A 14,775-nucleotide genomic window follows, 5' to 3' on the forward strand; every position below is an offset into this window, starting at 1 on the left:
TTTTTAACCTAATTTCAGTAACTTCTATTTTCGAAAAACAGAAAATGCACTTTACAGATCCGAAATCGGACCATCCGTTCAGGAGTAAATAGAAAAGTAAATTCTGGTGCGTCCCAGGAAGCAGTACATTTAGCCTTAATGGCTTACCTCTAAAAATTTTTAAGTAAAAACACTTTTTACATTGGAAACCAAACACTATATTTGTATAATAGAAAAATTGATATTGTGATGATTTTTTTTTTGTTTTATTTTGAAATATTCCAGAAAATACTATTTCAAGACAAAATAACACTGAACATAAGGTTTTAAAGTAAGATATTGATTTCTAATCATGTACTTTTTTATTTTCATAAGGATTTAGTTCATATGTGCTATAAGTAAAATTCTAGATACTAATAGAATTATGTAGAGTTTCATAATTATCTGTTTTGGTTTAGTAGTTTAGAAGAAAAAAAGAAGTTTGGAAATTTGTTTTGATTATTTCATCTAATAATTAAAACAAAGTTGATGAGGTACCTTGAAATACAAAGAGTATTTTGATCTCATGTTATATAAGAAATATAAAGAAACCTTGGTTAACAATATATAAAAACCTTCATGATATCTGCTTGGTAACACACTGAGCGCAATATCAGCTTATCACGATCAGCCAAGATATTGCAAGTAGACATATAGAAGTTTCTCTGACTGCTTTTAATTTAATAAAACTTTGTTAAGTTGTAGGCCTATGAATAATATTTATTTTTTAATTTATTTATCCAGCTGAGCAATTCCACACAATAAAACTCAACCTTCCCAGTATGGTAAAAATGGGTTGACAAACTCTATGAAGTCAAAAATTGAAAGAAAGGATTACATTAAAAAAAATCAACTGCAAATAGAGTGTAAACAATGATACTAAACCTACATCATATATTTCCACTTGACCAATGAATTACAATGGCTTGTCATTGTGTTATTAAAGATTTCAGTTTGAAGAGACTGCATTGAACTTAATGAAATTTCTGATAAAAATGTTAGTTAACACAATTTAGGGTCATTAAACTAATCCAGTTAATAGGAATAAAACATTTTAGTATTTTACTAATTGTAGGTATGTAAGATAGTAAAGTGCGGATAAACTGCTTAAATTTGAAACTTCTTGGTAAAATGATGAAAAATATTTTCTTCTTTTCTTCCTCTCTGTTCTTTTCAATTTTCTGAGAGTATTTTTTTTTTTCTATGCCCTACCTGGTAATATATTCATTGTACAGTATCTTGGGTCTCACTTTGGGTTTTTTTACCATTACGTCGAGGTTCCATAATTTTTCATGTCGCAAATCCCAGCTCTTGTGGATCCTGCATACATGTCCATTTTAGTTGATATTGGTGGAAAGTAGTTTTCAATGGAGGTATAACCATCAGATTTCTCATTATCTTATTCCTGATCCAGAATCTTCGTGTCTTGCCTGCCACATGACAGAAATATTTCATTTCTGTGATATAAGATTTCATAAATACATAATATTTCCTGTGTCAGTTTATGGAATAATGTTTTATTTTAACTTAATTAATTTTTAGTGTTTGGAATCCCAAAATTGGTTTTAGTCTCCTAATCTCAAGCTGATAAAAGCCAAAATAATATTTTAATAATTTATAAATTGGTTTCTATAAATAATGCTTATAAATATATATTAATACCTATATTTTCTATATATTTATAAATAATGTTCTTTCACTAATAGAAGAATAGTGCCTTAAGATTTTTGAAAATTAAGTATTATATAAAATATTTGGACCAAAAAAGGATAAATTAATGAGAGAATTTAGAAGGCTACACAATGCTGAATTGAGGGAACTGCACCTGGTAAATATAATTTAGATTTATTCAGAAAGGCTTGAGCTTATATACCATTATTGTTACGACTTATAGGAAATGAGCAATAACTATTTAATAAAAAGCTTCCATTTGTATATGTCTGTAACCATCCTAGTGTTTTATATGTACAATAAGGTTTAAGTCGACTTAAATGAAAAGAATGTTTTCTTTGAGGCAATTTGAAGATGCTTTTTAAAGTTAGTTACTGATTTTTTTTTTTTTTTTTTGCAACACATACATTAGATTTTATTCACTTATTCTGAAATACATGTGTACCAACTCATCATGTATATGAAACATTCACTTACATTCCATATTTATTGAATTGAAACCATGGGGTATAGATAGTTTATAATATATTAGTAAATGTAAATGCTCTAAGTAAGTTATCCAAATCTAGTAGTACCAAAAATATTTAGATTCTTAGGTAAAAAAAAATTTACCTGTGAGAAGGAAATACTTGGCTTCCGGATGCTGTAGCTAGATTGTGATTTCAAAACATGTTTAGTAGGTGATGGAGGGCCTAAATCACCCGCAAGTGATCCTTTATGATGAGCCTCATTGAGACGACGGTAATGTTCTAAAGCCGATTTGACTGGATCAACCATCATAGCCTATAGACAAACTTCACTGTAAAAACACATTTTTTTTTTCAATCAAGTAATGTATGTTCATTCATAATTAATGTAGTACTTGTTAAAAGTGTTAATACCCTATAGTTGATATATATATATATATATATATATATATATAGTCATAGTGTTTTGTATTTAATAGGTTGTAGCTGTTTGATGTGAATCTGTTTACTGATACTGTAAATTTGAAGTAAATATTTCCAAACTGGTTTTAGCTAGTACACATAAGTATATGTGCTTAATTTGGGCATAAACAAGTAATTTTTTTTATTACATTCTGTAAATGTAGTACTTGGCAAATTTTTAATTGTAGTAAGAATTAGATTGTTATAATTACAATGGAACTGCAAATTTACTTGAAGTAACAAGTAAAATTTAGTAAAAATTCTTTTTCTGTGCTCAGATATATGTAATACCATAACAAAATGATTTTTAACAAAAAGTTATCTATGGAATGGTTAAACATTTAAGGCAATTTTGTTGTATAATAAAAAGTTATTTTTTATAAAAAACCTTGGTGAGTAGTTAAAACAACCATAAAATATCATAAATTGTGTCTATAATTCATAAAAATAAAACTGCTAAAATATGTATAAAGTTAGGATTTTTATTATATTTATTTATTTATTCAGCAATAACAGATGTGGTCTGACCAGATTGCCACATATATCAGTTGGTGTCAATTTAACATATAAATATAAAATGAAATATTTATTTGTAACACTTTTAATTATTTGAGTGTTGTGGAGGCTGCAAAGGCTTATAGATACGATTTTAAAATTATTTCATGAGATAAACTAATGATTTAATTTATAAATTACAACTAAAAAATAAATAAATATAACTAAAACTAAATAAACTAAAAACTGGAATATAGGTAATTTGAAAAATATAATTAATTATAGAATAATAATATATTATATATTATAATGATATATCATCATTATTGTGTTATATAGAAAATTGAATTATTAAAGTAGATAATGAATCACAGTTTAAATAATAAGATTAAATACAGTTTAATAAGATTATTGTTAAAAATAGGTCGTACTTTGATTGCATTTTTTCTTTATTCTGAAAGATTTATTAAGAAACAAATTGCACTTTTTTAAAGTCTCAGCAATTTACGAAATTTCAACTCTTAAGTTTAAAAAAAATGGTAATCTAGTTATATATGATGTGATAAAGCAGTAGATAATATGGGTCTCTCCCACTTCTGGCTGGTGAAAATTGAATTGAATTTGTGTTGTCTGAATATTATTAAATTTAGAACAATGGTGAGTTCTCATCAATAATCCTAATCAAAATAATTCAAAACACAGGTTTTTAGTACTTTATGCAACATACTTGTGATAAGAAATAATGAAATTAATTTACCGATAGCTCTGTTAGTAGATCACACAGTGCTTCAAATAGAGGAAGCAATACAAAACCAATGAAGCTGCACTGAGATGAAGGTTTGGTGATCTTCTCCCGATCCATAAATGGTGTTACTGGTAAACCTTCTTCTTTTTCAGCATCACTCTGAGTGAAAAATTCCTGAAATATTAAAGCTATTAAAAACAAAATAATTAACAAAGTACAGTTATTTATGGTTAAAAAATGTACAATACAAGCTTGAAAAGGAAAGCTATTGTGTAACTTTTAGATTACCCATGTTTAGTTTGATAAACCCACTATTCAATAATAAGGCAAGGTATAAATGACCCACTCAAAAAAATGATAGTCTCCAAAAAATATATGCTTAGGAAAGTTTTGAGTCAAGGTTCATATTTAAAAAACAACATAAAATGGATGTATGAGAGTTATGGAGGGAAGGTTGTGATTGTTTACTTCATAATTGGGTTCCAAGCAATAGTGTACAAATAAGATAGAATACTCAAGTTTATAGTGCCTTGTAAATACAACAAACTATGTAATGTAGTTAGTTTTTGCTAGGTGTTAAAATCTTTCTGAAACTAAGCACTTACTATCCTATGAGACATAAGTTATGAGTCCTCTTTTAGGGGTTCATAGTGCTTTTTGAATAGTAAAGGTATGATTGTAGCAAATGATTATTGGATTTAAACTGATCAAACAAGCACTCATGTCATGACAAAAAATGTCAATAATTGAAATTAATAAATCAAGAGATAACCTGAAGTAATCTGTCCAACCAGGGCTCAGCAACATCCATTGGCCTTGCTTCATTAGAAATATCTGCCACTTTTATCAAAACCATACATAACTAAAAGAGAAAGGCTATAATTAACCATTTTGAAACAGAAATTTTAAAACATTGTTAAAAATATTGTTACATACCAAGTTAATGTGTGTCCTGTTGTTAAAATCAAATCCGCTGATCATGGCATCTTTGAACTGACTTAATATTTCATTATGTCGAGCCATATCAGTGGCTAAAATACATCTGTAAGTTTATAAAATTATAAATATTTTTTAAAAATAAAAAGTATTTTACTAAACTAGGGAACAAATTGTTAATTGAATGCTATAGTTAGAGCATTAGTTAAGAATGAAGGCTTAATTTGGTAATTAATGAAGAATGATGGTCAGGGTGACTAAAAAAAAAAAAATTGAACTAGAATAGGAGTGAACTTATTTAAAACGGGAACTAATATTTTGGCTTAAGTAGCCTTCATCAGGATTGAGAAAAACATGAAAGCATATAAGTAGTAGAAAATACTCAGGAGAATATGAAACAATATATTAGTACAATGAAAAAAATGAAAAATTGCAATGGAATATGATTTGAAAAATATTACACACTTATTAAAATTTGTATACATGAATTATAAAAAATGAAAAAAAAAAATGAATAAGAGAATGAGATATGAAAGATATGATAGGATACATTAAAAATATAAGAAAAACAATTTTAAATAAAATTATTGAAAATTAATCTGGGGCAGTCAAGAAAGATACAAAAAATATAAGAAAAAAATATTTATTAGTAACTAACGTTTAGCCCCACTTCAGGGCATTATTTGACAAAGGGAGACTATGCATGTGGGATCACCATTTTTAATGAAATTTCTTTTGGTAATAGTAGGTCAACAAATATTAGAAACGAGGCACAGAGTTCTCGCCTATGCTCCCTAGGAGCCAAGAAAAAAAATATCTACATCATTTTTTATGTTGCATATCACCTTTGCTCTGAATGTATTTAATTGTTATTATATACCAATCGATTCATTACTTTGAGTAGAATAAAAATGAAATATTATTTATCGTCTTAAATGATTTTAAGTGAGTAAAAAATTACAAAAACCAAAAGTAGTTTCGAGTAAAGTAGACCAAACAAAGTTTGTTTAGAGAAAATGAAGTCAGATTTGGTTTCAGCGTCTTTTGAAACCCTTAAATTCAAATACTTCTTGATTTTCTGGCTTAGAAGTGAACATAACTGGCTCAACTCTCACCTCTGTCCAGAACCGACTAACTTGATGACTAAGCTGTTAGGCAACCTGTGGGGTCTCAAGAGTAGCGGCAACTTTATTTCATCATTTCTAAGCTTTAACATTTAAATAGAAAGAACGGAGAATAGGAATTTTAGAAACTCTAAAATACGAGTTTTCATATAAATCAAAAATTAGAAAATTTTGGGCTTAATTTTTAGAGGATATTTTTTTTTCTGTCTCTGTCCCGCGTTCAGCAAATAAATTCACAAATCCTTGCAATGTTTTCCTAATCTAACCGTAACTACAGACAACCTGAATTTCCGCTCTTCCAAATCAAGAGAAGAAAAAGGAGTTTCGGATAAAGAAAAATAACTCAAATATTTTACTTTGTATATCCGGTCCTTATTAGTTAATAAGATGGCCAATTTTGTACCATTTCTCAAAACCCTTTGATAAGAATTATAGTAGTAATAAAAAATAAAAATTTTTTGCTCGAAATTTTTGCCTTCGATTCATTTCGGAAAATCACGAAAATTTCAAGACTACACAACTACTCTCAACGAAACTAAGGAAGGGTTTAAGACCTTTTAAACTACACAAAATGGCACAAATCTGACCATTGTAAACGAATCAGAAGCAGAGATATAAAGTGAAACTGAAAAAATATCCTCCAAAAATTTATAATTCTGGATTTATATGAAAATACGTATTTAAGGGTTTCAAAAGACGTTGAAACCGAATCTATCTTGATTTTTCCTAAACACATTTTTTTAGTCTACTTTACTGGAAGGGACTTCTGTTTTTTGTAATTTTTCTTATACTCATTTAATACGATCAATAATCTTTTGTTCTTGTTGACATGATTTCCCATATGAAATCATGAGGTTTTAAAGTGCATGAATATGGGACAGTGGTCCCGAAACGTTGTACAATGTTATGAATATTTAATAAATATTTCATTCAAAATGGAAGTCATTAACCTCAAAAAATTTTAAATGTATTTCCTTCTATATCATTATCACCGAAATTGTTCCGGTTTCTAGTGCTGTTCTATCTGCATTTATTTCGTGACCTAGATTAGATTTCATCAAAGTAGTTGTTTAACTTTATTGTTTCCTCGTCTTCGTCCAAAGCACGAATACACCCAAGCACAGGTCACAGGTATTTTATCATCTAAAGTTAAACTCGTTTCGGTATGCATAACATTTCTAATAACGTATTCTAGAGTTAAATTAAGTAAGATAGGTGATAAAGAGTCGCGTTGTTTTATACCCTACCAAAACCCTAAACTTTTCAGAATAATGATTACCGATTCGAACTTTAATAAACATTTCGAACATGAACATCCATTCTAGATTTACTAATTTTTTGGTATTCCTCATTCAATCAAAATATTTTACAGTTTCTGGCGGTTAGTAGAATCGTAGGCCTATATAAAGGAGGAGAATTGACTCACCAGACTTCCTATAGAGATAATCCAGAAGGAAATACCTTTGAACGGGCAAACAAATTTAAGTGTTAGAGTCTACAAGTACTAGAAAAAACGAAATTGGTCAGAAAATAAAAGCAAGGCTAAAGGCTTCTTATTTTTCAATTTTGAAATAGCTAAGCTCACGAATTCTGTCCAGAAACCTAAAAGTTAAAGTTGATAAAACTTTTATCCTTCCTACTGTTATGGATGCGAAACGTGTATAATATAATATATGTATATATGTTAATATTCACACATGTATCATATATTTCATTTTTCTTTCACATCGTTAAATATGTAGATTCAAATTGTTCTTCAGTTTTTTAGACACTACTATACATTTCTTATTTTAAACATATCTTCTTACCTATATAATATTATATTACAAAATACAAAGAAGATGGTCAAGGTTGCGGTCAAAAAAGAACAAAATAGTTTTCAACTATTTATTATCAGACGTTTCAGTTATTTACTGTCCGAAATATAATATTTATATTTCATCTTTTACTGTTATCAATCTGCTACTGTCAAATTCCATGGTTATCAAATCAATCTTTTTCTTTCATTTCTTTTCAATTTTATGTTTATCTGAATTATTGTTGTTATCTCTTTTTGTTCAATAGCCCTGATGAAGACCTGAAACTCAGATCGAAACGTCGAAATGAATAAATAATTTTTGTACCCCCCGAACATCTCCAATTTTCGTTTTTGTTAGGCTATTCAAATACACATAAGCATAAACATGGAGACCATTTTATGAGACTTGGTTATTTGGGCATAAACTATAAAAAATCATATTCGATAATTTTCACTAACGCAATAGTTCCCATTATTATATACTCCATGTATAGGTTAGTGAAAGTAAAGAGAAGTCGATACATTAACGGTTTTTATAACGTGCATATTTGGAAATGATCCATATTTTATAGTGTTAAACATGAAATAATATTAAATCAGAAAAAAACAACGTAAACTTGTGTGAAAAGCTTTTTAATGAAAAGACAGATGGTATAACATTCTGCCCAACAAAAGGCAAATACTTAGAGTAAACATTTGGCTAATGGGAACGTATCCGCCATTCGAACGGTATGCACAGGGACAACGTAATTGTCGAAAACAATGACAAACACAAACAGAAATCCACTTTGGATTAATTGCCGTTTCGAGCAACCACTTGATAACGAGCTAATAAGCCAGATAACTGGGTGGAGCTTTAGCCAAACACCCCATAGTCAATTTTAAGGTGATAGTCGATAGGATGAGTTTAGTACTGGAATAAAAAAATGGAAACTGCATTTAACTCTATTTTTTTTCTGTTTAAATAACATTTTCAATAAATATAAAACCAATTCAATTATATATTTATGACATGGAGTATATCTTAGCCCATACACATCCACATAATTTCAAATTTCGTAACAAAAATGAAGAATATTAGGCTTATAATAAACAGTAATATAAACTTATATATTAATATATATATATATTTTTATACTGTTGATTATGGGGGAGGGTATAGTCTCGTACAAAAGACCCTCCTAACTATATACAATGTTGTTATTAAAAGAAGAAAAAAAAATTTAGATTGTCCTTGAGGATGGCCGAAATGGCCGAAACGTTGGACTATTAATGTAATAAAAAGTGTTGAGACTATACAAGGATACAATTTCGATTTATTTAATAAAAGATTTTAAGTTCACTGCACAAAAATCTTTAATCCATTTTTGGATATGAGACTAGTCTTGAAACTTTGAACGCACCATATAAATTTTTATACTTGAAAGCTCGTTAGATGTACTTATTGATTGATTCGTTTATTTTCTATAAGGCTTAAAATGAAGAAGTTTTTTTTTGTGAAACTTGGTGTTTTATAGTGCATTTAAAAAGACACACATTTTTGAAATTTTCGAAGATCATCTTCAACGAAGTGCCAACGGCAATGATGAGACTCAGAGTGTTGATCTTATTCATAATATAGCGTATTCTATACTTTCTAGGAACACTATACGTGTAATTTCATTTGCCCGCTCATAATTATATACGAGGCACGCCAAACGTATGTTTTGCTTTGACATTCTTTTAGGACCACCAAATGTTGAAAAGGGCAAGTGATTTGTGACACTTTGTACTAGGAGAAGGAAGGGAGGGTAAAGGTAAATGGTGTGAATTGGAAAAGTTTCATTACAACTTTTATGTGGCCGATATCAGTTGGGAACCAACAGATGAATTTCACTAGTCAAATCCACAATGCCGTGACTTTTTACTGTAATGAATGATGATTCATTCATATGAGAAATCACCTTCCAACCTCTATTAAAAGCTGAATGGGACCTCTCCGTCTACTGGATCTTGCGGGTGTGTCAGTCTCTGGACCTCCGATGCCCCACCTGCTTAGTTGTCAAGGGAAAACTGGGATCTTGTCTAAAAGATTCCTTTTGGTTTATATATGGGGAGGACAGATCAGCTTTCGAGGAATGGATCAATGGGTGGAAAGATGTGGTATACTGTACATACTTCAGGTTAGGAAGACGAGCCACCAGAAGTCTGCCCAAGGAGAAAGAGGATAAATCTAAATAGCGCAACTTCGCATCAGACTGCACCAGTACAACACCTTACAATCGTACCAAACATAAAAGTATCTATAGACAATAAGAAACTGAATAAATACAAGAGTTTCATAGGTAAGTATGACATAGGTACATCCCACACGAAACACTCCATTACTTCCTATTTTTTAAATATTAGAGTTGAAAACAGGAAGAATGTCTTCGTAACATGATTTAAGGTCTTATGTATAGCAAAAAGCTCCTCATCATAGATTGTCTATTTTTTTATGGTTTGCAAGGGTACGACTCGTTTTTATTCTGTTTCCGTGATTGTATTGGAAGCGTCCTACCATCAAGAGGAAAATTCTGAATTTTTTTAGGATCGCTGGGTTCTGGCTAGAAGCTTTGCAGTGTTCAAATGATTGGAAGGCTTTTTTACTCGAAATAACATACCCATATTCATTTTTCTTTCCAACAGTCTTTTGAGAGGAACCATTACATCTGTGTAGCTCAGAAACCCTGTGCAAGGGTATCTACTATACATATATGGTATAACTCTCAGACCTCCAATAAAGTTCCATTAAGGAATATTTACGATATTGGAAATAATTAGAATATATCAGTATGATACAGAAACTTGAAAGACAACATATTTATTTATTATACTAAGGTTTCTTTTTAAACATAAATCTAGAATTTTAAGAAACCAAGAACATATAGGTATATTTTAATACCATAGTGTTGAAGTGAACATACCTGATTATACCTTCACGGACATGCTTATACGTGTCCTTGTCCATATTCTTGAAGATATTGGATTCATCCAGTTCAAGAATTCTAAACGCTATTGAACAGTGATGATTCTCTAACGGTGAAATATCATTGTAGCGTAGGGCAAGTTCAGTCCTTGCGTTTATCTGTGAAAATATACATAAAATATGTTTTTATAAAATTCCAAAAAAAGGCAAAATATTAGTACCAATCCGTATCTAATGATAGCTAATAAAGATTAAGTGTCGATATTTTTTTGTTTGTGTTTTTTAGGGGATTAAATGACCTCAAAAATAAACATATCCATATTCAACCATACAATTTGTACCTTATGAGTAATGTGCAGATTAATTTTTTATTCCTGATATATATTAATGATTAGTCGTAAGCGATTATGAAGGAGGTGGTCAAGACTGCAGTCAAGAAATAAAAAAGAATAGTTAACGTAAAATAAGGAGTATAAAGATAAAAATAAAAATAATTAATTAATATAATGAAGAGTAAATATAGAATCTTATAATAAGTAAAATAAAACATTCACAACATTGTTATAATAAATAAAGAATCTTTATATTGCTACTGCTTCAATATTATTAATTAATTTGTTATTTATTATGTCCCCTAAGTTAATTTGATTAATAAATTTTTTCAATAATATTTACTACTATTTATCAGTTCACTACTCTTCATTATGTTAAATAATTATTTTTATTTGTATATTCCCTATTTTGCGTTTTTGATAGCTTGTATACCCCACCTTTACATTTTAAATTAATTTTCGTTTTTCATCCTTACTTTGGTTTTCTTTTCTTTTTCTTTTTAACCCTGGTCGAGACTTACACAGTATGTTCAAGCGTCGGCAAATAAATAGCTGAAAACTATTTATTTTTTCTTCTTGACTGCAGTCCTAACCATCTCCTTCATACATTTTCCAGTCTTCGTACCTTTTCTCCCTGATTTTTCTTTACGATTTATAATATACATGAAAAGTTAAGATGCTTATGTAGAAGACTTTAACCGAGTTTTCTTATCGTTATTAATTGTTAGAGCCGCTTTGGCGTCTAGAGCAAAACACGTTTTTGGCTACTGCAGTATATATGATCGGCATCAGTGTCCGAAATTTAAAAAAAAAAAAAAAAAATTAGGAACAAAATCTTTGTTCTTGAGATTATCTTGGTACAGGCTCATTCAGACAGTCCAATGCCCAAAAATGTTTCAAACTCAGGGGTTAATAGATACATGGATTGTAACCTGAAAATCCAAAATTCATAAAGCAAAAATTTTGTCCGGATTACTTGAAATCAACATTTTATGAATTTATTTTGGCATATATTGAGTTATCTAAAATGCTACTGTTCCATCAATCTTCCCTGGTATTCTTAATAACACCTTCAATCCTGAAAGTTTCTTTTTTTCCCACATATCTTACGAAGAACTACTAACCACCATTCTAAGATCCCATACGAAAGGTCATGGACCGGACAACATTCTTGTTAAGTTGATTAAATCCTATCTCCCAGTCCTTATTCCCGTATTTATCATATATACAATTTTCCTTACAAAAAGCTACATTTTCTTCTCATTGGAAAACCGCTTTAGTTCGACAGTTAAATAAAATCTCAAATCCTTCTTCACCTAATAACTTCTGCCCTATTTCTCTCCTCTATAACCTTTCAAAACTGCTAGAACGCCTTGTTCAATACCAACTCTCAAACTTCCTAGAAGAACGTTCCCTCATCAATATCCTCCAGTCCGGCTTTCAACCTGGCTATTCAACACAATCCGCTCTCCTTAAAATAACCCAAGATCTCCAAACTGCAGTGAACACCAATACCTAACTATCTTCATCTTCCTTTCTCCAAAGCATTTGAAACGGTTGACCACAACATCCTTCTTACCAAACTACGAAATCTTCCTCTATCCAACAGTGTTTTGCGCTGGTTTCAATCCTTCCTTTCCGATCGCTCCCAGTACGTAGTGGTTCCAGATAAACCTCCATCAATGACCTTCCTCTCCTTATACAACATTCCCAATACATTTTGTACGCTGATGATTTCCAAATTTACTTTTCCTTCCCAACTTCTGACCTATTAGTTGCCACGGAGAAGCTTCAAGAAGATCGAAACGAATTAGACACTGGGCAAAAGAAAAAAAGCTTAAGTTGAATGCAGAGAAGACTAAGGAAATCGCAATAGAATCCAATCACTTCCTGAAAACTGTTCCTCATATTCCAAGCTTATTCCTTAACTACAATTCAATTTATACGTTTAAAACTTTGGTGTCACTAGAGGCCAAACTCTCTCATGGAAAAACCACGTCTCCGATATTTCCCGTCGTACCTTCTCCACCCTAAAGCGTTTAAATTATCTTAGTTACCTACTTCCTTTTGAACCCGTGGGCTCCTGGTTACTTCCTTAATATTCTCCCACTTTTGTTATTGCTGTCGGGGGTGTCTCTGGGGATCTTGAAGCAAAATTAAAAAGGTTAATTAATTGCTTTGTACGATCCATATTTGGGGTCCCCCAGTGACTCCTCTGTCACCCGATTTTATGAAGAGTTTAAGCGGCTTTACCCCTCCTTCCGTCGTAAATATTTTCTTGCTTCCTTCATCAGCCAAGTTATCCAATCCCGCCGTCCATCGTACATCTCTGATATCCGTCAATTTAAATCATCAGTGCAGTCCCGCAATACCAGGTCACGGTCTTCAGACATAATGTAACTGCCCTTCGAACTACAGCCTTTGGTAGATCTTTCCTCAACCGTTCCTCTTCACTAAGGAATTCTATTCTTTCCTTCATTTGTAGTTTTAATATCTTTTCAATCTTCAAATCCAGTATCTTCGACCACCTTCTGTCCACCCGATTCCGGAAGAAAAACAATTAAAAGTTTCAAGCAAGGTTTATATATTTTCTGTATTTAATGTTTCAGATTTTCATTTATACTTGTAAATATGTTTATTATTGGCAGGAATTGTACCTTTTCATTTATTATTATCAAATTAAAAGATTTTTTATCATTTTTTTTCTTTTTATTTATAATCAGAAGTTAGTCACCTTATGTTTTATTATATGACATATAGTTTTATTTTATTTGTTCTAATCTGATTTTATATATTCAATGATGTAATGATCTGTAATGATTGTTGTTCATTTTTATCTTTTCAAATTCATTATTTTATTATATTTTATGGACGTTTTATAATTTCATTTTTATTTTGTACTTTACTCTAAGGCTCTAAAGCCTAGTTTGTACGTCTTTGTATTATTCTGTAGGGAGCAATCCCAGGATAAAAAAGGAATATTATCATTATATGAAAACTATTAATTCAATGAAAACAAATGTCATAAAAACTACTTAATAGTACATAAATCTAATTTTAATTTGAGTACTAATAGACATTTTGAGACATGATTTCCCAAAATAAATTCACAAAATATTGATTTTCGTTATTTTTTTACGAAATGTTCCTTGGTCTTTTTTAAAGTCATGAAACCTTTTGGTCATCGACGCCTATGGATTGTTATTGCTATGAAGCAGCACACACAATCGAAATAAATCAAAGATCTATAATTCAGGAAGGATACGATTCGCTTTTAAATACCAATGTGATTTTTGCTTCAATTAAATTGGGGGTCAGCTCCGTTCTGTTTATTATTGGTAAATAGTGAGAGCATTCTTCAAAAATATGCTCGATTGATGACTAGATTGAATGCCTGAGGACAGTTTGATCTATTCTCTAGCGGGTTAGAGTGTCTTACTCTCTGCGGCCGCTGCGGTAGGATGTCGACCATGCTTCAACTGTTCTTTTGATTTCTTTTAATTAACTCGGAGAACCTTCATTCCACAGACCTCTCATCTGGGGTAAGAACGGCACTGCTCGGCCAGGGAGCACATTTTTACAACTATTGAATTTAAACAACTCTTATTAGGGCTTATATTTTAGAAAATTTATTGCACTTTAAATGATGTTCTACTAGATTTTTAGTGTTGTATTTATATTTAAACATATCTCCAAATGAAAATTTAATTTTGTTGATAAAGACTGAATCTCTCTTACATATCGAAACATTTTGAACATAATAAAATCCACATACTTTTT

The 14,775-nt window shown here is 30.4% G+C and overlaps 1 protein-coding gene across 6 annotated transcripts in view; it reads right to left on the bottom strand.

Annotated features, from left to right (window-relative positions):
* Pde9 (phosphodiesterase 9) overlaps positions 1 to 14,775 on the bottom strand; it is a 681,542-nt gene that overhangs the window by 17,785 nt on the left and 648,982 nt on the right. For all 6 annotated transcript variants that reach the window (XR_010843511.1, XM_067047644.1, XM_067047645.1 and 3 more), the window contains 5 exons: positions 10,662 to 10,822; positions 4,795 to 4,900; positions 4,631 to 4,720; positions 3,871 to 4,032; positions 2,302 to 2,472 (listed from right to left, as the gene is read on the bottom strand). Coding sequence is in view for 5 of the 6 variants with exons in the window: in XM_067047644.1 (XP_066903745.1) it covers positions 2,302 to 2,472; positions 3,871 to 4,032; positions 4,631 to 4,720; positions 4,795 to 4,900; positions 10,662 to 10,822 (690 nt within the window). In the remaining variant the exon portion in view is untranslated. The remainder of the gene's footprint in view (positions 1 to 2,301; positions 2,473 to 3,870; positions 4,033 to 4,630; positions 4,721 to 4,794; positions 4,901 to 10,661; positions 10,823 to 14,775) is intronic.

Source organism: Halyomorpha halys, unplaced genomic scaffold (genome assembly GCF_000696795.3).
Source record: "Halyomorpha halys isolate HHAL.00 unplaced genomic scaffold, Hhal_1.1 Scaffold46.1, whole genome shotgun sequence".
Lineage (NCBI taxonomy): Eukaryota > Metazoa > Arthropoda > Insecta > Hemiptera > Pentatomidae > Halyomorpha > Halyomorpha halys.